The sequence below is a fragment of the Peromyscus californicus genome, unplaced genomic scaffold (assembly GCF_007827085.1).
Source record: "Peromyscus californicus insignis strain IS unplaced genomic scaffold, ASM782708v3 Scaffold_3__1_contigs__length_106647218, whole genome shotgun sequence".
Taxonomy (NCBI): Eukaryota; Metazoa; Chordata; class Mammalia; order Rodentia; family Cricetidae; genus Peromyscus; species Peromyscus californicus.
Genome location: NW_026294551.1, coordinates 62,570,202 through 62,593,926, shown reverse-complemented (window position 1 = coordinate 62,593,926; position 23,725 = coordinate 62,570,202). Strand labels below are relative to the sequence as shown.

Here is a 23,725-nt window from a genome sequence, read left to right as displayed (position 1 = left end):
ATAAGCACGAAGCAGAGATGAGGCCCTGAGCAGACCTGAGAAGAGGGAGGAGGCCAAGGAGAGATCTTGTGCAAAGATGCAAGCAGGTTTAGGATGCCCACAGGACATCAGAATGGCAATGTGGAGTCTGGATCAGAGAGACCAGGGGCTCAGGTGCCAGTGTCTGTGGCACTCGGTGTACAAGGATGCAGTCAGGTGCAGGGCAAGCCAGTCAGGGACGTGCCACAGTGTGATCCCATCACAGTGTGAAGAGGGCTAAACCAAGAGTGACCACAGGCAGCGTGGGTGAAGAGGAGCTGCGGAGAAGAGGTGCCCATCAGGTGTCCACTCAGGTGATGGGAATCCAGGGCTCAGTGTCCAGAACCATGGCCTCTCAAAATTCCCAGCAGGCAAATGGATATAATGCTACAACTGGTGGCCATCTTGGCAGGACCTCTTGGGGGTTGACTCATGCCCTCTCTGCTCTAGGCAGTTTTCAGTTTCTTCTACATGTCTGGGAGAGCCCATGAGGTAGGCAGGGAGAGATGTGTGTAGCTAGAGTTTTCCTGCCTGGCCCACAGTCAGGACAAATCTCTATCACCTGCCAGTCCTACAGCCGCTCAGACCCAACCAAGTAAACACAGAGACTTATATTGGTTACAAACTGTATGGCCATGGCAGGCTTCTTGCTAACTGTTCTTACAGCTTAAATTAATCCATTTCCATTAATCTATACCTTGCCACATGGCTCATGGCTTACCGGCATCTTCACATGCTGTTTGTCATCTTGGCGGCTGGCAGTGTCTCTCTGACTCAGCCTTCCACTTCCCAGCTTTATTCTCCTCCTTGTCCCACCTACACTTCCTGCCTAGCCAATGGCCAATCAGTGTTTTATTTATTGACCAATCAGCAACACATTTGCCATACAGACCATCCCACAGCAGATGTGGACTCCATGGGTTCCTCCTTGGGCCTGGTGTCTTCCAAACACCCTCATGGAGCCTCATGGCCTCCCTTGGAAATGGTGTCTGGGATCACTTGCAGATTGAGAACCTGATGTCTGGGAAGACAAGTGACTCGCCCAGTGTCCCCAAATGAGGTGACAGGGCAGGGATTTACTTCCCTTGGCAAGAGGTGTGTGGAAGACAAGTGAGGATGTGTGACATACTGGGTCTGAGAGTTTCTAGGCTAGGTACACAGCATGAGGACATTGGACAGGTCAGATCTAGGGTCAGTTTAAGACATGGCTGAATCTAAGGTCTTAACCCAATGGTCATGCCTTGACCCACTCCCATACACTCTGGTCAGCAAAATGGTGGTGTGGTACCTCCCTTATTTCAGGAAAAAAGTCCATCTCATTGAATAGCTTTGGCCATGTATCCTCACTAGAACCAACCACACAGCAGGGCCTTCTCCTCCCTCCAAGGTTTATACACCCTAGCCCATGAGAACCCGCCCCCCCACACACAGTCTTCTGGCTTCATATCCTATCCTGTGCTGAGTACCAGAAGCAGAGAAGGTGCCGCACACCCCCCTGGAATCTCCCAGGGACTCCCAGACTTAGGGACCGTATAGAACAGTGCCCTACTAAACTTGACTACTACTGAGCAGCCGCAGGCAACCCCGCCTTCTGCAGGCACCCAACTGAATGCAGATGTGAAAAGAGGGGCACTGCCACCACCTTGAAGTTACAGGAGTCATGTCTGTGGGAACTGGGCCCCCTTCTTCTCCCCAAAACTTCTTCCTGAAGACATGATTTGTTTCTTTTTTTTAACTTTATTTTTATTTTATTTTTTTATGAACATCAGTGTTTTACCTTCATGAATGTCTGTGTGGGGGTGTCAGGTCCCCTGGAATTGGAGTTACAGACAGTTGTGAGCTGCCATGTGGGTGCTGGGAATTGAACCCAGATCCTTTGGAAGAGCAGTTGGTGCCCTTAACCTCACAGCCATCTCTCCAGCCCCCTGAAGACATGATTTAACCAGAGACAATGCCCTGTGCATACTAAGCGTATGTTCACCAGGCACTGTTTGGGACGCACTCTTCTGGACCTGGAGGCCCTGGGCATGCCGCAGTCCCTCTCTACAAACCAGTTTCGGAGTCTCTGAGACAGCAGTGATGTTAGCACCTATGTATAGGATACTTACATGAACCAAAAGTAGGGCGTGGAGGCACAGACCTACTGTACAAGTACTGAGGAGGCTGAGATAGCTGGGTCATGCCTGGACTATATAGTGAGATCTTGTCTCAAAATGAAAAACAAAGGCTGTGGGTATGTCTCAGTGGTAGAGCATTTCCCTAGCATGTGTGACACAGTCTTGAGTTCTATACCTAGAACTAAGGAAAAAAAAAAAAAAAAAAAGGTAGAGTATGTCTGGCACACAGTAGGTACTTTTAGGTGGGTGCCCCAGTTAGCTATGATCACCCTGGGTGGCTCTGCTCATGAGATGCTAAACTCATTGTTTTTACCCATTTAGAGAATTTTTGGGGGCCTGTTATTGATCCATTGGCCCTGTACAGAGAATGAGAACTCTCTATAGGGACATAGATAACATCCAGGAAAATGTATTTGCTGAGGCACTGAGTACCCAGAGGAGGAGAAGCCTGGGAGGCTCCCTGAAAGAGGAGAGAAGCATGCAGGTGCTCCCAGGCACAAGGATCAGCGGGTGCAGATGTCCTGAGGCCGGGATGGCTCTAGATGTAGGGGGGCTGGTGAAGTGGGAGGGACAGATTGAAGGACGGGAAGCAGGAAGCAAGGAGACAAGGGCTGGACTTGGAGGTCAGAGCAGGACTGTGATAAGGTAGGTGCCACAGTGGTGCCATGGGTTCCAAAGAACACCTTGGTGACTGTGCTGAGCCTAACAGGAGAGGTAAGAGCAAGGACATGTCAGAGAGGAACCTGGAAGATGGGTGGCAGGAGTCGGGTGTGGGGCAGAAAGAACGGGGCATCCCTGAGCCTTGTTGAAAGACGCTGGCTGCAGGCCACACGCTGAGGCCACGCTGCAGCCCCTTGACCTAGGGTCTTGGAGGCTCACAGGATTTGCAACAGGGACCTAAAAGGGTCCACCAGTGTCTCCACAGACCAAGGCTCCTGGCCTCCTGGAGGGAGAGGTGGCTGGTCTTGTAGGGAACCACTTTTGTTGTCTTTCGTTTCTGCTCCGGCTTCACCGACACCCCTGAAGATAAAGGTATGCAGGCTGTGTGGGGGCCATGGGCAGCACGGTCAGGGGGCCGGAACACGGGGCTTAGAGCTAAGCATGAGGGTGGGCCTTCTAGGGACAGAGGAGACGCTGGGATTCTAGAAATCTGCTTCAGGCCGCCCCTCCAAAGGGAGGGTTCCCTGGGAAGGCCTCTATTTGGGTATGTTGAGTCATGCCCTGACCCCAGTGCCCATCTCTCCCATAACCTTTCCTTCTTGGTCCAGATTCTGGAGGCAACACCTCTCCTGGAGGCCTTTGGTAATGCCAAAACCGTCAGGAATGACAACTCTAGCCGCTTTGGGAAGTTTGTGGAAATCTTTCTAGAAGGGTGAGTAGGGCCCGTGGTAGATGCTCAGAGGCCTTGCAGAGCCCTCCGTGGCCTACAGCAGCACCCAAAGTTAAGTGGGCCACCTCAGTCCCCAAGAGCTGACTGTGTTTCCCCAGGGGTGTGATCTCTGGTGCCATAACCTCTCAGTACCTGCTGGAGAAGTCAAGGATCGTGTTCCAGGTAGGCAGGCCACAGGCCTGGGTGGTGGTACCAACACTCGGAGCCCGGCTTGGGGCTGGGGGTAGTGGATTATGAGCAAATATGTGTATATACGTGGAGGTGTGTGTGTGTGTGTGTGTGTGTGTGTGTGTGTGTGTGTGTGTGTGTGTACCTGAGCCTGTGATCTGCTACCTTCCTTCTTCTACCCCAACAGCTTAGTTGGCTCATCCCTACCAAGAAATCAACAGATTGTTCCCTGCCCCAGGAACATAAGGGTGCATGTGTGGCCCAACCCTTTGCCTCCTCCAAGTCAGGCTGCCATGTCCTTCGCTCAAGGAAGCCATCTTATTCTATGCAGTCCCTCATACCCTATCACAACCCCATCCTTAAGTGCTTCACTTCTCATCTGTGAAACACATTACCCTTTAAGTAACTAAATGTCTCAAGATAACAGATGGGTTCTATGAGATTTGTCCCTGTGGTACCCCATGGGGCTTGGGGCTCAAGAAGACCTCAGGCAAATGGGCCAAGTGAACCATCTGAAGGCCTGGGTGTGCACACCTGGGCCAAAGAGTTGCATCTCCAGGTGTACAGGTCTGGTTTACATAAGAGAAAAACAGGTGCGTGTTCCTATTTCTCCAAACAAAGTAAGGCCAGCACCCCATCATACCGAGATGCTCTCAGATCTCACCCCAGAGATGCCAGCCGACCTCAGGTCCCTGTGTATGGACATTTTTATGTGCATAGCTGAGCCTGGCTGAGTGACTGAGGGCTCACTCTTTCATGCACCCACCTTGCCTCCCTTTCAGGCCAAAAACGAGAGAAATTACCACATTTTCTATGAGCTGCTGGCCGGCCTCCCAGCCCAACTGCAGCAGGCGTTCAGCCTGCAGGAGGCTGAGACCTACTACTACCTGAACCAGGTGAGCATGCACAAAGGACTACCCAGCTACCCAAAACCCCACAGCTCCTGGTGGTTAGGACAGGAACATCGGGCCTCAGTAGAGAGAGAAGCCCACCTGATCTTTCATCTCTTCAGAGCCCAGAACAGAACTAGCCAAGGTGATGGTACTACCTGCCCCCTCTCTGGAACTCAGTTTCCTCTTCTGGGAAATGGGGACAACATAGCACCATTATATAGAGGTGTGGGTGAGGAATGCATGACTTGGTACTGGCCTATAGCCCATCCTCCATTCACACTGGCTGTGGTTAGTGGGCAAGCTCCTGTTCCTCCTCATACAGTCCGGAAAGCAGGACATGACGGGCCCTCAGCTTGAGGACTGGACACTGACCCCATCCCCTGCCCCAAACCAGGGTGGGAACTGCGAGATCGCTGGGAAGAGTGACGCAGATGATTTTCGCCGTCTGCTGGCTGCTATGGAGGTGCTCGGCTTCACCAGTGAGGACCAGGACAGCATCTTCCGCATCCTGGCCTCCATCTTACACCTGGGCAATGTCTATTTTGAGAAACATGAGGTAAGAGGTGCTCAACCTGCAAGGCCACACCTAGGCCTTCAAGCTTCCTCTCTGGCTACCCATGGCTTCTCCTGCTTGGGCATATTCTTTTCTCATGATATGTGAGAATTCTTTATATAGGTTAGAAAAGTCAGACGATTATTTTTAGATGACAGAAAACATATCCTTCATGTTTTGATTTTGTTTACTATAAGTTTGGTATTTTTCTTTAGGGGTATCGCCATGTAGATTACTTTAAAATTACCTTTAAGCAGTTTATCAATCTTTTCTTATACGTTGTAGTTTTTTTGGGTCATTTTGAGATAGACCTCTCTCTCTAGGCTGGGGATGGAGCATGCTTCTTGATAGAGTGCTTGTGTAGTATGCAAGAAGTCCTGAATTTGATTCTTGCCCCCACCCTATAAAGTCAAGTGGGTGCCACACACCGCTAGGTAGAGGAAGGAAGGACCAGAAGTTTAAGTTCATCCTCAGCTATGTATTGACCTTGAGGGTAGCTTGGACCTAATGAGACTCAGTCTCAAAAAAAAAAAAAAATGACAAGATGCCTCCATGGATAAAAGCACTTTGGGGCTCACATGGTGGAAAGAGAGAACCCCTGCAAATTGTCCTCTGGCCTTCACGCACGTCAGGGCATGTATACCACACATAAAAGCACAACAAAGAAATAAATGTTTCATTTTTTTGTTGTTGATTTTTAGAGATAGGGTTTCTCTGTGTAACCCTGGTTGTGCTGGAACTCTCTCTGTAGACCAGGCTGGCCTCAAACTCAGAGATCCACCTGCCTCTGCCTCCTGAGTGCTGGGATTAAAGGCGTGCGTCACGATGCAGGACTTAAAAATCTTTTTAAAATTGTGCCCAAGAGGTAACTCAAGTGGCTAGGAACATTTGCTACTCTTGTACAGGACCCGAGTTTAATTCCCAGCTCCCATGTTGGGCAGTTCGCACCAATTAGTATCTTCATCTCCCTAGGATATGATACCTTTGTTCTGGCCTCTGTAGGTATCTGCACCTACATGTGTACACACACAACTAAAAATAAAATAAGTCTTAAAATAATAATCCATTGTAGTAAAGTATGAGATAGGAATCCATTTAATTTCCAGAGGTTATGCAATTGTCCTTATCCTGATTTGAAAACCAGGTTCTTATTGTGTACACAATTGCCAGATGTATTTATGCCTGGTTCTAGACTTTAGCATTTTGTTGTTGTTAGGTCTGGATTTTTGTTTTGTTTTGTTTGAAACAAGGTCTTGCTATGTAGTTCTCCTGCCTCAGTCTTCCAAGTTCAGGTACTGTAGGCATGTGCCTCTCTAGCTGGCCCGTGCCAAGAAGTCTGTCTTTTAAACTGTCTGTATGTGTGTGCAAGTGCTCAAGGAGACCAGGAGAGGGGACTGTGTCTTCCAGAGGCAGTAACAGATGGTTGGGAGCTACTTGATGTGGTGCTGGCAGCTGGACTCAGGTCCTCTGGGGGAGCAGCAAGTTCTCTCACCTGCATCTCCCCATCTGTGCGCATGTGCATACCTGTGTCATGGAGGCTAGGGGTCAACACTGAGTAGCACATGTACATACCTGTGTCATGGAGGCTAGGGGTCAACACTGAGTAGCACATGTACATAACTGTGTCATGGAGGCTAGGGGTCAACACTGAGTAGTAGCACATGTACATACCTGTGTCATGGAGGCTAGGGGTCAACACTGAGTAGTAGCACATGTACATACCTGTGTCATGGAGGCTAGGGGTCAACACTGAGTATCTTCTACTGCTCCCCACCTTGTTTTGTGATAGGGTTTCTCACTGAACCTGTAGCTTGCCATTTCCAACTGACTGGCCATTGAGCCCCTGAAATTGATCTGTCCCTTCAGTGCTGGGGTTACAGATAAGCGGCACCAGGCCTGGCTTTTCCTGAGTGCTGAGGTCTGAACTCAGGTCCTCCCGCATGCACAGGTTTATCCACTGACCCACCTCCCCAGTTCCAGATCTTCTAATGTGCGCCCTCTGTCTGTGCACACTGTACCTGGAGCCCGTCTGTTTTGTTTTGCATATTTATTTTGGTGTTGAGGATGGAACCTAGGACCCCACACATGCTAGGCAAATACTCTACTCCTGAGCCACACCTCCACAGCAGGCTGTTTTAATGTCTGTGGTCTGTTTCTCCTACCTCAGAGAGCTTTCTCTGGCATTCTAGCTTGTTTCTGTTTTTGTAAGAACTCCAAACTCAGCCCAACCAGTTTAGCTCGGGCTTACTGCCCTGGTGTTTTCCACAGACGGATGCCCAGGAGGTGGCCTCTGTGGTGAGCGCCAGGGAGATCCAGGCTGTGGCCGAGCTGCTTCAGGTCTCCCCTGAGGGCCTGCAGAGGGCCATTACCTTCAAAGTGACTGTGAGTCTGAGGGCCCTGCCTATTCCTCTGAGGTCACAGCTCCCTCTCCCTGCCCTGCCTCCTCTCAGGTCACCTCTCAGTCAGATCTGGAGAGGTGGAGCCTCACTTCTGGTCTCCTCATGGGCTTTTCCCAGCCTTGATTCTCTTATTCTTCCACTCCCGCCAGTGTGTCTGGAGGGGGTGTGGGGCGGGTGGACACGGGCACACATGGCATGCTCACCTCCAGGAAGCCTTCTCCAATCCTGGCTGGGTCAGAGCTTCCTCTAAGGCATCAATCAGTCCTTCCTCTTCCAGGTGACCCCAGACTGATGTCTTCTTATGCCTGTCTCCCCCATTACACCAGCAACCCCCTCCCCTGCTTGAGCAGCCAGGTGCAGAGAAAACATTCTGGCCTGCTTTGGCCAGCAGTGAGCTTGAGACCCATCGCCCCATCTGTCCAATGTGCCTTTCCCCTGCTCCTGAGCCCCCAGCCCTCCAGGGGCTTTCTGAGGCATTGGCCAGCCAGCTGTCACTCAAAGGTCACGTTCTTCCCAGGAGACCATTCGAGAGAAGATCTTCACACCCCTAACTGTGGAGAGTGCCATAGATGCCAGGTGAGACTGTGTCCCTTCTTGCCCGATTCCCAGACCCCCGGTGCCTCTGCCAAGCCCACTCACCCCCAGCCCAACATGGCCTCTGCTCCAGGGATGCCATCGCCAAGGTCTTGTACGCACTGCTGTTTGGCTGGCTCATCACCAGGGTCAACGCTCTGGTGTCTCCAAAACATGATACGTTGTCCATCGCCATCCTGGACATCTATGGCTTTGAGGTAGGGCTGAGTGGGACCAGACTGGGCCTTGCCCTTAGGAAGCTACTTGGTGAGGCTGGCGGGGGACAGTGTGAAACAGGCGTCTGTGACCACAGCTGTGACATGTAGCTAGCACCGGGGAGCTGGTCAGGGGTCAGAGACAACCTTCCAGAAGAAGGAAGCATCCCTAGGTGAAGGAACACTCTCTGTAGAGGTCAGAGGCCTGGGAGGACTTTGTTTGGGGAGCCAGTGTTGTTGTGGGGCAGACTGTTGTACTTTGTGAGGATAATGGGGGAAAGGCTGAGTAAAACTTCCATTGCAAAAACCACAGCATACACTAACAAGGCACAATTGTGGGCCGGGCACCATCGTTTATCAAGCCGCTCCATCCAAAAGCCATGTAAGGCAGGTATTGCCAGGATCCCCCTTTTACACACAGTCAGAAAGTGGCAGAGCCAAGACTGGAACCCAGGCAGAAGGCCTGGTGGCCTGAGCCTCTGACTCTTCTCTGGGTCTCATCTGGTGCGCAGAGGGCCTTACAGGGTCTGTCGCCAGAGTCCAACTTTTTTTGAAACTACAGCCATGAAATGCAGGGAGTGGTCTGGGCTTGGGCCTGGAGAAGGTACACAGGGCCCATGATGGAGACAGATGGGTTGTTGACCAAGAAGAACCAGACCTAGCCTCCCATCTGCCCGGCAGGACTTGAGCTTCAACAGCTTTGAGCAACTCTGCATCAACTATGCCAATGAGAACCTTCAGTACCTGTTCAACAAGATTGTCTTCCAGGAGGAACAGGTGTGCAGCCTCCTGCTTGTCCATCCTTGCCGGTCAAGGGCCTTCCTGAAGAGACAAAGAGTACCAGGAAACGTGGAGAAAAAGGCCTTAGAGGCGGGAACAGCATGTATGAGGCCTGTGCTTTGAGGGAAAGTCCTGGGCTGCTGAGCCTAGAGAGGAGTTCTCTTGGGACCTTTCTCAGGCTCTTCTGACCCAGGAAGAGGGAAAGGAAGGCCTTGAGAATCTGTGTTGCCCTGGTAGGATACTGGCTCCATGTTACAGAAGGCAGGAGGCAGAGAGAAGTCATCCTGGGTGGAGGTGGCTGAACCCACACTCTTCACAGGAGGAGTACATTCGAGAGCAGATGGACTGGCGAGAGATCGCCTTTGCCGACAACCAGCCCTGCATCAACCTCATCTCCCTGAAGCCCTATGGCATCCTGCGCATCCTGGATGACCAGTGCTGCTTCCCACAGGTGAACCTCAGATGCTTCTGTGGTCCGAGTCCCAGTCTGGTAGACTCCCTGCCTGAGGTCACCCTCTGTGCTCAGGCCTGGGGCAGGAAATGTAGTGTTAGGACATCATCTACAGCAGTGGTCCTCAACCTTCCCAATACTGCGACCCTGTAACACAGTTCCTCAAAAATTATTTCCGTTGCTACTTCATAACTGTAATTTTGCTACTGTTATGAAACATAATGTAAATTTCGTGTTTTCTGATGGTCTTAGGCGACTCTTGTAAAAGGGTCATTTGACAACCCCCCCAAAGGGTCGCGACCCATAGGTTGAGAACTGCTGGTCTATGGTCACTTGGAATGACTAAGGTTGGAAGTTCCAGGTGAGGTGACTTGGGTTGGGGCTACATACTTTGACTTAAACACAGGGTACGATGTCGGTGAGAGCGTATAGGCAGCTGGAAACCAGCTGCTTCAGCCACAGCTGTGGGCCTCGCTCCCAGGACTCAGTCAGCCTCCCGTGACTGTGAGCTGCTCTTCTCCAGCACCCTCTGGGGAGCAGAGCGATCAGGGCTAAAGAACTTGGCACTGGGCCAGGAACAGGTACCCAGATCGTCCCCCCGACCCCCGCCTCCCTCCCCTGCAGGCCACAGACCACACATTCCTGCAGAAATGCCATTACCACCACGGCGCCAACCCACTCTACTCTAAGCCCAAGATGCCACTGCCAGAGTTTACCATCAAGCACTATGCAGGCAAGGTCACCTACCAGGTAAGAGTGGAGACAGCCGGCATGACCTCAGGTGCTGTCCTGCAGGCTGGAGAGAGGGTCGCAGTGTGGGTCTCACCATGATCCCAGTTCTGGCACTGGAGCCCCCGGGCTGTGTGGCCTTGGGAAGTGACTTAAGTTCTCTGAGCCTGTTTCCTCATCTGAAAAATGGGGCTGATAATGTCAATTTTCTGAGATAGAGGTGAGACTTGAGGTAGATTTGACAGAGTGCCTGTTACTGGTAATGGTGTCATGTGGTCTTTATTATCCAAGTCACAACATAGAAATTCACACTTCTGTCTCCATTTGGACCTTATTTTCCTCATCTGCAGAATGGGTAGAAGGAAGTGAGGCCCAGTCTGGGTAGTACCCCACACCCCTGAAAGAGTGAGCAGGGTGGAGCAGATGAGGAGAGACCAAGACAGAAGGGAGGGCCGTTCCCTCCCAGGACAGAAGGCAGACAGAAGTCTGGTAGAAGATGAGGGAATACAGAGGACTGGGAACAAGCCTTTGGTGCACCTTGGCTTCATACAGGAGTGGGTGAGTGGGGCCAGCCACAGACTGCCAGTCTCCTTTTTCAGGTGCACAAGTTTCTGGACAAAAACCATGACCAAGTGCGCCAGGATGTGCTGGACTTGTTTGTGCACAGCCGCACGAGGGTAAGGCAGCCTGGCCTCACACCTGCCCTGCCCTGGCGGCCTCACACCTGCCCTACTTACCCTGGGGGCCTCACACCTGCCCTACTTACCCTGGTGGCCTCACACCTGCCCTACCCTGGTGGCCTCACACCTGCCCTACCCTGGTGGCCTCACACCTGCCCTACCCTGGTGGCCTCACACCTGCCCTACCCTGGTGGCCTTGCCCACATTCCTGCCAGCACCTGCTGCTCCTTACCTGATCCGGCCTTACTAGCTCTACCCCTGGCTCTCTCCAGTCTAGGAAAGGGGGAGCCCCCTGACCTGGTTTTGCTCCTTAACTCACCCCTGCCTCAGCCACCTGCCATGGGCCCCACCTCAGTCCCTCCTGAGACCCTCCTGTCCTGGTTCAGTGTAACCAGCTTACCACTGTGACTTAAGTTCTGGATTCTTCCTCTGTGTTTGAAGCCTGACACTCTGGGGAGTGCATAGGGGCCAAATTTGGGTTCCTTGGAAGGCCAGCCCCACTGTTCATCAGCAGGTGGACCTATGAGAGAGAACTGATTGCAACCCCTCCCCTGTGGGCCCTCCTCTTCCTCCTCTGTCCAACCAGCCAAAGTTCCTGACCAGGGCCAGGTTCAGAGCCAGTGCTGTGTGCATTCCCCGGGAAGAAAGGGAAAAGCTGCCATGCTGTGGGCTGGGTCCCCTGGGAGGTGCTGAGCCCATATGCAAGCCAGGATGGCAGGGACATCTGGAGTCAAGTTGTTTTTCAGAGCCTTTCAGTCCAGGGACTAGACGCCTATTGTTCCGTCCCTGCTCCGCCCTCAACCTGTCCTGTCTGTCATTGGCTTCCAATCCCTTGGCCCCTCCAGGTGGTGGCACACCTCTTCTCTAGCCATGCTGCACAGACTGCCCCTCCACGACTGGGCAAGAGCAGCTCCATTACCCGACTCTACAAGGCTCACACTGTGGCAGCCAAGTTTCAGCAGTCACTCCTGGATCTGGTGGAAAAAATGGAGAGGTGGGTTGGGTGGGAGAGCAGAGGCACCCAGGCCCCCCTTATCCCACGGCCCTCAGTGGATGAGCGCTCACTCTCTCTCTCTGAGATCTCACACAACCTCTCCCACCTCCGCCCAGGTGTAACCCCTTGTTCGTGCGTTGCCTGAAACCCAACCATAAGAAGGTGAGGCCCCCCGGGAAAGTCAAATCCTCCTCCTGTGAAATGTGACACTGGGCAAGTGGCTTGGCCTCTCTGGACCCCTACCTGCCCGCCGTGGGACTCCTCACCCCTGCCTTTGTACCCGAGTGGATGGTATGCCGATGATGTCCTCTCTCTGGGCATCTTTCTAGGAACCAGGTCTCTTTGAGCCAGATGTGATGATGGCGCAGTTACGCTATTCAGGGGTTCTGGAGACTGTGCGGATCCGCAAGGAAGGCTTTCCAGTGCGACTCCCCTTCCAGGTGTTTATCGACAGGTACTTCCATCGGGTAATTCACCGCTGCAGACTCCTCTCCAAGCCCCCACAGCCTAGGCAACGTAGGATCTGTCATGTACTGTTGTTCAGGCTGTACACCATACAAAACACGTTAGATTTAACATGAGAAACCTATTTGTTGTGCTGTGTGTTTTTTTTTTCAAGTACATGTATTCACTTATTGGGTGAATACATACTGTGAATACTGTGTCAGTGTGTGTGGAGGTTACAGGACAATTTTTAGGAGTCAGTTACTCTTTCCATCATGTGGCAGAGATGAGTTCACCAGAGAAAAGCTCAGGTTGTCAGGGCTTGGTGGCAGGGACCTTTGTTTTCATCGTTTCCTTCTGTGTTGAATCCATCTAGGGTGATTTTTTTTTTTTTTTTTTTTTTTTTTTTGGTTTTTCGAGACAGGGTCTCTCTGTGTAGCTTTGCGCCTTTCCTGGAACTCGCTTTGGAGACCAGGCTGGCCTCGAACTCACAGAGATCCGCCTGGCTCTGCCTCCCGAGTGCTGGGATTAAAGGTGTGAGCCACCACCGCCCGGCATCTAGGGTGATTTTAAGAGCCATTAGGACAAGCTCCAGCAGGTGTCAGCAAAGGGGTTTGTTCTGCTGAAATAGTGTATTATGGTTTTGACACCTTGACCTAGTTTTGAGGACCGTGCTGTGAGCAAGCCACCTATTGGACCACACCCCCCAGACACAGGGACGGGGTACCATCAGGCCCTCAGGCTGAGTTTGGTCCCCCCAGGTACCGCTGTCTGGTGGCCCTCAAGCTCAGTGTGCCGGCGGATGGGGACACGTGTGTGTCGTTGCTCAGCCGGTTGTGCACAGTCACTCCAGACATGTACCGTGTTGGGGTTAGCAAGGTGAGCTCCGGAGACCCCCACATTCAGTGATATCCAAGTGGTACCCCAGAGCCATCCAGATGCCTGAGCCTGGGAGGCTAATTCACCTCAGCTCTGCTCAGGTGGCTCCCCGGTGTCTGGTGAACAAACTCCCAGCCAGGCTCCGGGAGGCAGCCCTGTCTTCTCCGCTTTTGTGGGCTCTTCAGTAGGGTTATCTATTGCTGCCTCCCACCCCCAGCTCTTCCTCAAGGAGCACCTGCACCAGCTACTGGAGAGCATGCGGGAGCGAGTCCAGAACCGGGCCGCCCTCACCCTGCAGCGCTACCTCCGAGGCTTCTTCATTCAGCGGCACTTCCGCTCCCTGCGGCGGAAGATCATCCTGTTGCAGAGCAGGGCCCGTGGCTTCCTGGCCAGGTGAGGCCCACAGAAGGGGAAGTCTCTGGGGTCCTCCAGTCTCAGAGGAGCCTAAGCTCAAAAAGAGCAGTCCCTGTCTCTGGAGGCATGCAAGCTGAAAGAGGCTTCCACCAGAAGGATGACCTGATTCTCCAAGTCACCGCTGTCTGGCTGTGGATGCAGCTGAGAGGGTTTCCCTGTTGCCTGCACACCAGGGGCTCTGGGACTAACACATGATGGGGCGGTACATGACCACTGTGAGGATCCATCCAGGCCCTGCCATTAAATTTGCTGTGTGGATTTGACTATGTCTCTGTCCCATATTGAACTCATTTTCCTTTGAGACAAAGAATCCCAGATGAAGTATGGGCAGTGGCAGAGGCATCTCTGACCCTTTATCGCCCCACGGCCTCATCTTTGACTCCTCCTCAGACAACGCTACCAGCAGATGAGGCAGAGTCTGGTGAAGTTCCGTTCCCTGGTGCATACCTACGTGAACCGCCGCCGCTACATCAAGGTACAGGCCTGCCTGGGTTGGGGGAGCACTTAGCCCAAGAGGAGCCCGTCCCCAGGGCACGTCCCTGCCATGCCCTCCTCCTGAGCTGGGTGGCAGGAGCTCCTCTGAGGCCTGTTTCCTGGCATGTCCCTTGGGGCGTGGAGAAGAGTGGAAGGTAGTGCTGTGTGAAGAGATGTAGCCAGCACTGGGGTCATAGTGAGCTGCAGGCGTGGTTGGCACTGGGTGACTTGAATCTCCTTAGTGTGATTTGGTACTTAGCTCACAGCCAGTCTTGTCCTCTGTCACATAAACCAGCTGCCAGTGATAAGTGCCATTCCATTCCCAAAGCTCAGAAGGCAGGCAAGGCCTTCAGTGAAACCAAGTTTCCTGGAGTTCCTGCCAACGCATCCCCTCCCATCTCCGGCTACACCTTTGCCTCCCCTGCCCGAGGTCCCATCAGTGCCACCAGGAGCCTCCAGGCCACAGGCCCTTCCCTACTGCTCGCGCCTGCCCAGGCTACCTGGCCGTGGTTTCTGCCACCTGTGCCCTGACCATTTGCTCTCCTGCAGCTGAGGGCAGAGCGGAGGCGCCGGGCACAGGAGGCATGGCTGCGTGAGCAGGAGGTGGGTGCGGGGTTCAAGCCGCAGCAGGGCACAGGGAGGGAGACCAGCCGGTGAAGTGTGGTGGCTGTCCCCTCACCCCTTGCCCTCCATCTCCCCCCCCACCCCGCTCCAGGAGCTCAGCAAGCGTGAAGTGGTGCCAGTGAGGCACCTGGAGGTGCCAGCGGAGGTGGCAGGGCTCCTGCAGGCGGCAGCCGGTGCGTCATCCCTAATGGCAGCGGGGAAGGGTTGGGGAGAAGGGTGCCATCACGACATGCTTCCACTGTCCGCAGGCCTCAAGCTGTCCAGTGTGCCCCGAGTAGCCATCGTCCGGACTCCTAGGCTCCAGACGGAGCCCTGTGTCACCCTTCCCCTGGACATCAACAACTACCCCATGGCCAAGTTCATCCGGTGCCACTTCAAGGTAAGGGCTGGCACAAGCAGCCTGGCCCCTGGGCACTGAAACTCAGAGCTGACCCAGCCTCCCTGGAAGCTTTTGTGGTATGGACATGAGCCCATTTGGGAGCCCTAGGGCCTAATAGAAGTGAGACCCTCTCGGACTCCAGCAGCATAGCTCACCAACCAGACTGGGATAATCAGAACTACTCAGAACCTGACGAGGAGGTGGTACAGCACAAGCCTCTGTGTCCTGTCCTCCAAGAAGGGCCCGGCGGCATTGCTCTGCCTCCCCCAATTGCTCTCTGTGGGCCAAAGTCTGCCCTCACCAGACCTCAGCTTCTTCATCTAGGCGCTGGAGTGGGGAGCCCACCCCATGGTCTCCTGCTCTCTTCCCCAACATGAGGTACGGGTAGACACGGATATGTCTGTCATCCCCAATGTCACCTCGCATGCCCTCCTTGTGTCCCCAGGAACCCTCCTTTGGGATGCTGACAGTGCCCCTGAAGATGCCTCTCACACGGCTACCTGTGGAGCACCATGCCGAAGCCATAAGTGTTTTTAAGCTAGTATGGGATCTGCCCCAGTCCAGCTTCAAGTGCATAGCCCTACCACAATGCCAGGCCACAAGCATGCTTGCCCCCGGGCATCAAGTGCATATCCCTACCACAATGCCAGGCCACAAGCATGCTTGCCCCTGGGCATCAAGTACATAGCCCTACCACAATGCCAGGCCACAAGCGCACTTGCCCCCAGGCATCAGGTGCATAGCCTTACCTGAGAGGAGATTACAAGCTTCCCCTTTATTCCCTGGTCATCCTCCTTGGCCTTCAAGCCCAGCTCATGAGTCCCACATCTCTTTTTGAAGCTATATGTCAGTGTAAAGATCTGGGCCTCTTTCTGAGAGTCTTTTCCCCAGTCAATCTCCTGGCAATGGTAACTCAGAGTCTCTCTGGCCCCTCCTAAGGACTCCCTAGGTGGAGGGGACAGTCCCTATTTTGACCCAGGACCACCGACATGTGCAGAGGGAGGTTCAGAGGCTGGGAACACAAATGAGGCTCCAGATCCATCCAGGCAAGCCACACGAGGCAGCCTGGAAGAGGAGGCTGTGGAGATGAGGAAAGTTTACCTATTGGGAGAACAGGACAGGAAAGATGGGAAGAAAAGGGAGAGTGACCAGTGAGGCTTAGATTGCAGGTCCCCAGGTCCCATTTCAACAGAGAGTTAGGGAGCCCTGGAAGGTCTTTCCTGGGAGTGATGTGGTCAGGTCTGAATGCTAGAGAACCCTCTGGACCAAGTGGAGCCAGCTGGAGGCCAAGGGTACAAAAGGATGCTGGCGATGAATGGAAGCCACAGGAGGTTCATGGGCAGGAGAGGAATTCAGTGTGTACTTTGGATACTAACTTCCCTGCTGGAGGGACTTTTTATGGGCAGGAGAGCATGACAAGAATATGGGCAGAAGCCCACACGAGTCTGTCTGTGCCCTAGATCCTGCGTTTCATGGGAGACCCCCACCTGCACGGCACCCAGGAGATGATCTTGGGGAACTACATCGTGCACCGGGGGCTGGTGGAGCCAGAACTGAGGGATGAGATCCTAGCCCAGCTGGCCAACCAGGTGTGGCGCAACCACAATGCCTACAATGCCAAGCGTGGCTGGTTGCTGCTGGCCGCCTGCCTAAGCGGCTTTGCACCTTCCTCACACCTTGACAAGTTCCTCCTCAAGTGAGTGCAACCCAGAGGCCAATAGGTGACCGGAGGTAGGAGCTCGGAGGTCAGGCCAATGGGTGCCTCTGTGTTGCCAGAAGACCCGTATGGACCGCAGCCAGAGCTGCAATCGCTTTACTGAGCCCAGAGCCAGAAGAAAGGCAGGCTTTACTGCAGAGGGGAGGAATCGTGTCCGAATGGATGAAGACAGGCAGAACCCAGGGTGGGGCAAAACGGGCATGTGGAGAACTGAGAAAAGAGTTCTTAGCTCTTCGATCTCTTAGGTTGTGGGGCAGACAGGGGTTTAGGAGCACAGCTGGGCTCAGACAACCTGGATTAAAATCCCAAGCTCGACTCTGTGATTTTGGGCAAGTCACTTAACCTCTCCAGACCTTGGTTTTGTCCCCTATAAAATGGGGGCTCTGATAGCAACTCTTCTATAGTGTATGTTACGTACGCAGAACAGAGATGAGCATATGGCAAGTGCCATGTGGGCAGTGCCGTGATGACAATGTATCTCTGGTGCTGGTGAGGTGCAGGGCTCATGGGAGATAGTGCACGCGCCTATCGCGTGACCCAGGGCCAGTACCTCTCTTTTCTCTGCTGTAAGGGAGGGAATGGTAGCAGGATCCACCCACCAGGATAGCCATGAGCACCAGATGGTGAGGGACCTCTCCAGGCCGGCATGCAGAAGGCAGCCATTCTTCAGCCAGTACTGTGGCTATGGTAGCTCTAGCAGCAGAGTAGGGCCACTGTCTGTGTGGGGCCTTCCTGAAAGCACAACCCTGGTCCCTCTCAGGGAGGCATGAGGGGGACCTGCTGATGGGAACAGCTCTCTGGCCCTGAGCTGAGTTGGACCCTCACAGCTCTCTCTTACACAGATGAAAACTAGGAGGCCAGGCTAAGAGCAGGTGGCCATCCAGACTACTGAGTGAAGGGATGGGGACAAAGCCTTCCGGGGCCCGGGTTCTGGCTCATGCTTAGTCATACACCCCACCGGAACAATGACATTTGACTCCATCCTTGAACTTCTGTGCTACACTGGATACTTCTGGGCTAACCTGGGACTTACTTTTAGGCTAGCCTCAGCACTCTAGGCTATGGGAACCTGTTAGTGTGCTCTCTAACCTATCCCATTTGTGAGTTTGCCTGAGGCTTTTTCCACCTCACCTTAGCGCTAAGGGGTAGCCTGAGTCTACGGCAGGCTCCCACTCCCTGGTCCTCCCCCAGGTTTGTGTCTGATTATGGGCAGAATGGCTTCCAGGCTGTGTGCCAGCACCGCCTCCTGCAGGCTCTGGGCTCGGGGGCTGCCCGCACCTTTCCCCCGACACAGCTCGAGTGGATCGCCATCCAGGAGAAGGCCAGTATGGCTCTGGATGTGAGCTGCTTCAACGGTATGTAGGCTCATCCCTCAGGCTGCTTCTCTTCGCTTCCTGAAGGAAGAGAAGCTGGAGTCAGCAGCAGCCACTAAAGGTTCTGAAGCCAGGGAGGGACTCCTGCCAAAGTGGCAGGGCAGGGAAGTGGGGGTTCCAATGTGGGACAGGGGCGTGGGAGCCAGTGAGGCTGGCCCGGATGCCCCTGACTGAGTACAGCTACTGGCTGTGCCAGGTGACCAGTTCTCCTGTCCGGTGCATGCCTGGAGTACGGGGGAAGCAGTTGCTGGAGACATTCTAAAGCACAGGTTGGCTCCTAGAATGCCCCATCCAGCACCCCATGACGTGGGAAAAAGGGAGGGGCAGGAGGCACCATTCCCCGGCGGGGGGGTGGGGGGTGGTCCAGAAGGCCATTCTGACCATGCCTTGGGTCTGATTCATACCCCAGGGTCTCCAGGCAATGCCTGACAGTTCCACCCTTTATTTCCATTCCTCTGCACACTGACCAGGGGGCTGGCCGATGGTTGGAGAGGCTGGACAGTGGCCATGAAGAATGGAGTCCAGTGGGCAGAGCTGGCAGGACATGACTATGTGCTGGATCTGGTGTCAGACCTGGAACTGCTCAGGGACTTTCCTCGACAGAAATCCTACTTCATTGTGGGTGCAGAAGGGCCTTTGGCTGGCAGAGGAGATGCCAGAGGGTACGTAGCTACTTGCCCAGTCCACCTCCCCTGGGTAGCTGGCTCTACCCACCAGCTGTAGAGAAAGGCTGAGTTCTGGGGGTGGGGTTGTTTTATATTTAGTCATTTGAGCTGATCAGACCTCAAGCTCCTGGACTCAAGCCATCCTCCTAGCTTAGCTTTGGGAGCCTGGAGCTGCAGGGGTGCACCACCATGCCTAGTAATTCTACCCCTCAATCGGAGAAGCCCCCCAACCCAGGACACACAAGAGTTTCAGGGAATCTCTTTGAGGGTCAGCTGTCCTTTGCCTCCCCTTTCATCCACAGGGTGTTTGGGAACTGCTGGGATTCAGATGAGGACACACCCACAAGGCCTCAGCCCCAGGACCACATGCCCAAAATGCCTGACTTTGATGGGTACTGCAGCCACAATGAGGACGGTACAAGTGGGGAAACTGAGGCCCAGAGATGGACATCACCTCGCCAAGGTCAACCAGCAATGGCCATTGCATTAGAGGGGAAGGAACCCAGAGGGTGTGGAGACCCACAGGAGAAGTAAACTTGGCCCTTCTGTCCCCTCGCCAGCTGTGGACAGCACCAGAGAACCCACCGTGCCCCCTAGGGAGCTGGATGGCTACTTGGACAGCCTCTTCGACCCTGTGCTGGCCTGTGGGGATGCGGTAGGGATGTAGAGAGATGTCTGCAGGGGGCAGACTCAGTGTGTATACCAGAGGCACATCCCATGTCTTATGGTGACGTCTGAGCCTTACACAGACCGAGCCCTGGGGCACGGGGTCTAGCCTGGGTCTGTGCTGGGGGGCAGGGAAACCTTGGGGTTACCTGGCAGCTAGAGATGTCCCTGGTTGCCCTGGAAGGACCCACAGCTAAATGTCAGAACCCTAGCTGTCACATCTGGCAGTAGTCGCCCTCATAGGATGGATCTCTGGATCACCTGTTTTCAAATCTCACGAGACTTCCTTGTCCTAGGAAACCCCAGCACAGACACTGGCTCCCACAGTTCATTCCTTGTGGAGGGGGTGGGTTGGGAGCTTGGGCTGGTGTCAGGTGCCTGTTGCCTTGGATCCTGGGGATCACAGCAGTGAGGCGGCCACTGCTGCCCCAGGACCTGGAGAAGCCGACAGCCATCGCCTACCGCATGAAAGGTGGGGGCCAGCCAGCTGGAAGTGGCAGCAGTGCTTCTGAGGATACCCCCCGGAGACCCCCAGACCTCAAGGTCAAACCCAGTCAGTGCTTCCTAAATGTGCTTCCGGGCTAGGGGCGGGTGGTGCCTAGGGGGAGCTCCTGCCTCCCTAACATCTGTGCCCACCTGTGCCTTCTGCCTGGTTCCCCAGTCCCAGGCCTGGATGCCTCCACACTGGCTCTGCAACAAGCCTTCATCCACAGGCAGGCTGTACTACTGGTGAGTGGGGGCAGGGCACGAAGAGTGTGTGTGCGTGTGCGTGTGCGTGTGCGTGTGTGTACAGGTCACTTGGTCACCTATTCCCAGGCCCGGGAGATGACCCTACAGGCTTTGGCACTCCAGCAGCAGCCCCCGAGTGCAACCTCAAGACCCCAGCCCCCAGAGGTGAGCAGAGCGGCCCAGGGAGAACAGGAACACTGTGTTACCCCAGGGCTTTACTGTGCCTCTCTGAGGCCAGGAGTCCTACAGTCCACTTTGGGCGGAGATGGGGTGCCTGGGAGTAAGCTGGTATGTCCTAGGTGGCCACTTCATGACCTGCTTTCCACAGAGACCACTAGCTCCAGAGGCACGGCCGAAGACTGTAGGCACTGGTCCCCCAGCCAAGCCCGTGCTCGTACGCCCCACTCCACAGTCGCTGGCCCCAGGCTCAGTGGCAAAGGCCCCGAAGATCCCTAGCAAGCCCGTGGCTGCCCCTATCCTAGGTCAGGATTGGACTGCTCCAGAATCCAGTGAGTGTCCATCCAAGTCCTGAGACTGCTCAGATAGGCCAGGGCAACTGGGCCCTATGGCCTTACCTGGCCACCTGCCCTCACAGTTTCAGCCTCTCCAGAGCTGGTTCGGTATTCCACACTCAATTCAGAGCACTTCCCACAACCCACACAGCAGATCCGAAGCATCATCAAACAGTGCAAGCAGCCACCCTGGGCAGGGCGCCCTGAGGCCCGCAGGTGGGTCCAGACACCAGCCCTCAGCTTACCTTCCTCTATACTGGGTTCATCGCCATTCAAGATGGGCCCCTGAGCAATGGGAGGCTCGGGCTGCCACAGTCTCCACTGTGCCAGACAGCCTCAGCTCCTCTCCGGTGCGTGTTTGTAATGGTGTGTGGGAGGGTCCCCATCTTGGGGATTATGGGTAAGGGGATACCTAGTGTCCAACCTGCCATGGGTCACCTGCCAGAACGGATGGTGGGAAGGTGTTCAGGAGGCCACCTGACCCCCATGAGGAAGCCCTGATGATCCTGAAGGGACAGAAGACTCACATGGCAGTAGTGCCTGGCACTCAGGTGAGGAGTGGGTTGGGTACCCCAGAGGGACAGAGGCCACAGAAGCCAGTTACCCTCTCAGGATGGCCCTATGCCTTCCCCCACCCCCCGTGGTCTGCTTACTGCCCCCTGAGTGCTCTGTTTGTGGTGGGACAGGTGTCCAGAGAGGCTGTGGCCCTGGTGAGGCCGGTGACCAGTGCCCCAAGGCCATGCATGGGGCCCGCTCCAGGTGAGGACCTCCAGGGTGGGACGTGCCAGTGTCCAAGTGAGTGAGTGAGCCTGTGAGCGAGCACAGGGGTGTTTGGGGGAGCTGAGTCAAAGTGTGCACACTGTGTGGACACTGGTGTCATTACAGCATCACCCCTTAAATCACTGGTTTCAGGCCAGCCCCACCTTGGCTTCATTGAAGCCTCCTGACGCTCATCAAAACAATGCTATTTGTTCATACCTGTTAAAGGTGGGGAAACACAAACACCAAGACATTAAGTGGCTCCCGAAGGCCACTCAGCTGAAGCCCTAGTCAGGCGGTGACCCTAAAACATGAGTTAGCTCCCATCATGTCTCTGAACAAAAGCTCCTATAATGAAGCCCAAACGCTTCACTGTGACCTCGACCATCCTGTATGATCTATCTGCTGGGTCTCATAGCCTTCCCTCTCCCTTCCTTCCCCTTCACACATTCGGTTCCTATAACTTAGACACCACACCTGCTCCCGCCTCAAGACCTTTGCATGTGCTGTCTCCTCCAAGAGGAGTGCTCTCCCTCACAGGCTTTGGGGGCCTGGCTCCTTCTTGCCCATCAATCAGGTGTCCGCTCAAAAAATGTCACTTCAGAGATGTTTGCCCATCCCTCCTGAATCACCCTGCTGTACTTTCATGAGATCTCCTGTTACCATAAGCATCATAAGGCCTTCCCTGGTCCTGCTGGGTCCCAAGAAGCACCCCCCCCCCATACTTTCTGCCCCTGCTGTCCACAGTGCAGCCTTCAAGGTCGCTGGACCCTCCAGAGGATCCTGTGCAGACACAGCTGCACCGCCTAGTCAACCCCAACTTCTATGGCTACCAGGACGCCCCCTGGAGGATCTTCCTGCGCAAAGAGGTGCCAGGAGCAGGCCAGAGGATGGGCTAAATATGGGCAGAGTTATCCAGGAAGCTAGGTCAGGGGAACCATGAAGGATGGGAGTGGGGCTAGAGCCAGGGTTGGAGTCAGCCAGAGGCTGCATCTGGGGCTGGGGTCCAACTAAGAAGAGGGGGTAACCCGTGGGTAACTATGGCCCTACCCACACAGGTATTTTACCCTAAGGACAGCTACAGTCACCCCGTGCAGCTGGACCTCCTGTTCCGGCAGGTGAGGCCTTCTTCTTTCCTCTCACCTGCAGGCCCTTCCCTTTTGGGGTCCATGGGTTTGAGAGCTCCTCTACCGATTCCCCCACTCCCATGGACACATCCATCTAATGAGTCACAGTTCAGTCTGGGCGTATGTCTGTAACTCCAGCACCCAGAAGATGGGGGAAGGAGGGTCAGGAGCTTTGATACAAGGCCCTGGACCAAAAACACAAAACAAACAAAGAAAACAGTCACTCTCTCTAAGTTCACAGGGCCTAGAGGTCAAATCTCAGTCTCATCGGACACATACAGAAACCAAGGCCTGGGGAAAGCAGAAAGGAGTAGGGAGGTGACCCTGTGAAGGATCAGATAACAAAAGTGACTCAGTTTACAGATGACCCTAGTGCTGCAGAACTGGAACCCTTTCCCGAGAACCTAGGCCATAGACCTCAGCTTCCAGCAGGGGCACACTTGTTCCTGCAGATTCTTCATGACACGCTCTCTGAGGCCTGCCTACGCATATCTGAGGATGAGCGGCTGCAGATGAAGGCCCTGTTTGGTACCTTGGGGAAGGGGAGGGCTCTGATGGGCAGTCAACCAGATCGGGGGCCAGCCCTTGCCTGGAAGAAGTCTAAGGATACACCCCTCCCTCTTGCCTCCCACACATGCCCGTCCTTATTCAGCCTCACCAGGCTGCATGCTTGGAGGTCAGCAACACGTAACACACAATATGGCCCTTTCATCTATCCGTGGCTTCTAGTTTCCCATACAGACATTAGTCAGACAGCTTATTGCTGGTACCAGCCTTGCACCCCCAACTCCCTGAGATGTGAGCTGGAGAGGAGGGGAAGAGGGTCTTGACCAGAACTGGCCTCCCTTAGCCCAGAACCAGCTGGACACACAGCGACCTCTGGTCACAGAAAATGTGAAGCGGGCTGTGATCAGCATGGCCCGAGACAGCTGGGAGGTCTACTTCTCCCGCCTCTTCCCGGCAATGGTAAGAGTCCCTGTTCACCCTTCCCTGACTGCCCAGA

General features: G+C 54.4%; 1 protein-coding gene across 1 annotated transcript in view; it reads left to right on the top strand.

Annotated features, from left to right (window-relative positions):
• Myo15a (myosin XVA) overlaps positions 1–23,725 on the top strand; it is a 55,983-nt gene that overhangs the window by 7,956 nt on the left and 24,302 nt on the right. The window contains exons 7-45 of the mRNA XM_052758453.1: positions 3,162–3,167; positions 3,404–3,507; positions 3,624–3,687; positions 4,476–4,589; positions 4,981–5,142; positions 7,408–7,521; positions 8,056–8,114; positions 8,206–8,329; positions 9,008–9,103; positions 9,426–9,557; positions 10,182–10,307; positions 10,886–10,963; positions 11,812–11,960; positions 12,077–12,122; positions 12,290–12,414; positions 13,166–13,283; positions 13,501–13,676; positions 14,088–14,172; positions 14,721–14,774; positions 14,887–14,968; positions 15,044–15,174; positions 15,620–15,715; positions 16,635–16,870; positions 18,083–18,246; positions 18,461–18,533; positions 18,735–18,926; positions 19,232–19,392; positions 19,490–19,584; positions 20,028–20,148; positions 20,257–20,324; positions 20,412–20,489; positions 20,653–20,833; positions 20,920–21,052; positions 21,282–21,387; positions 21,523–21,595; positions 22,343–22,464; positions 22,654–22,713; positions 23,175–23,250; positions 23,573–23,688. Of these exons, the coding sequence (XP_052614413.1) occupies positions 3,162–3,167; positions 3,404–3,507; positions 3,624–3,687; positions 4,476–4,589; positions 4,981–5,142; positions 7,408–7,521; positions 8,056–8,114; positions 8,206–8,329; positions 9,008–9,103; positions 9,426–9,557; positions 10,182–10,307; positions 10,886–10,963; positions 11,812–11,960; positions 12,077–12,122; positions 12,290–12,414; positions 13,166–13,283; positions 13,501–13,676; positions 14,088–14,172; positions 14,721–14,774; positions 14,887–14,968; positions 15,044–15,174; positions 15,620–15,715; positions 16,635–16,870; positions 18,083–18,246; positions 18,461–18,533; positions 18,735–18,926; positions 19,232–19,392; positions 19,490–19,584; positions 20,028–20,148; positions 20,257–20,324; positions 20,412–20,489; positions 20,653–20,833; positions 20,920–21,052; positions 21,282–21,387; positions 21,523–21,595; positions 22,343–22,464; positions 22,654–22,713; positions 23,175–23,250; positions 23,573–23,688 (4,296 nt within the window). The remainder of the gene's footprint in view (positions 1–3,161; positions 3,168–3,403; positions 3,508–3,623; positions 3,688–4,475; positions 4,590–4,980; positions 5,143–7,407; positions 7,522–8,055; positions 8,115–8,205; positions 8,330–9,007; positions 9,104–9,425; positions 9,558–10,181; positions 10,308–10,885; positions 10,964–11,811; positions 11,961–12,076; positions 12,123–12,289; positions 12,415–13,165; positions 13,284–13,500; positions 13,677–14,087; positions 14,173–14,720; positions 14,775–14,886; positions 14,969–15,043; positions 15,175–15,619; positions 15,716–16,634; positions 16,871–18,082; positions 18,247–18,460; positions 18,534–18,734; positions 18,927–19,231; positions 19,393–19,489; positions 19,585–20,027; positions 20,149–20,256; positions 20,325–20,411; positions 20,490–20,652; positions 20,834–20,919; positions 21,053–21,281; positions 21,388–21,522; positions 21,596–22,342; positions 22,465–22,653; positions 22,714–23,174; positions 23,251–23,572; positions 23,689–23,725) is intronic.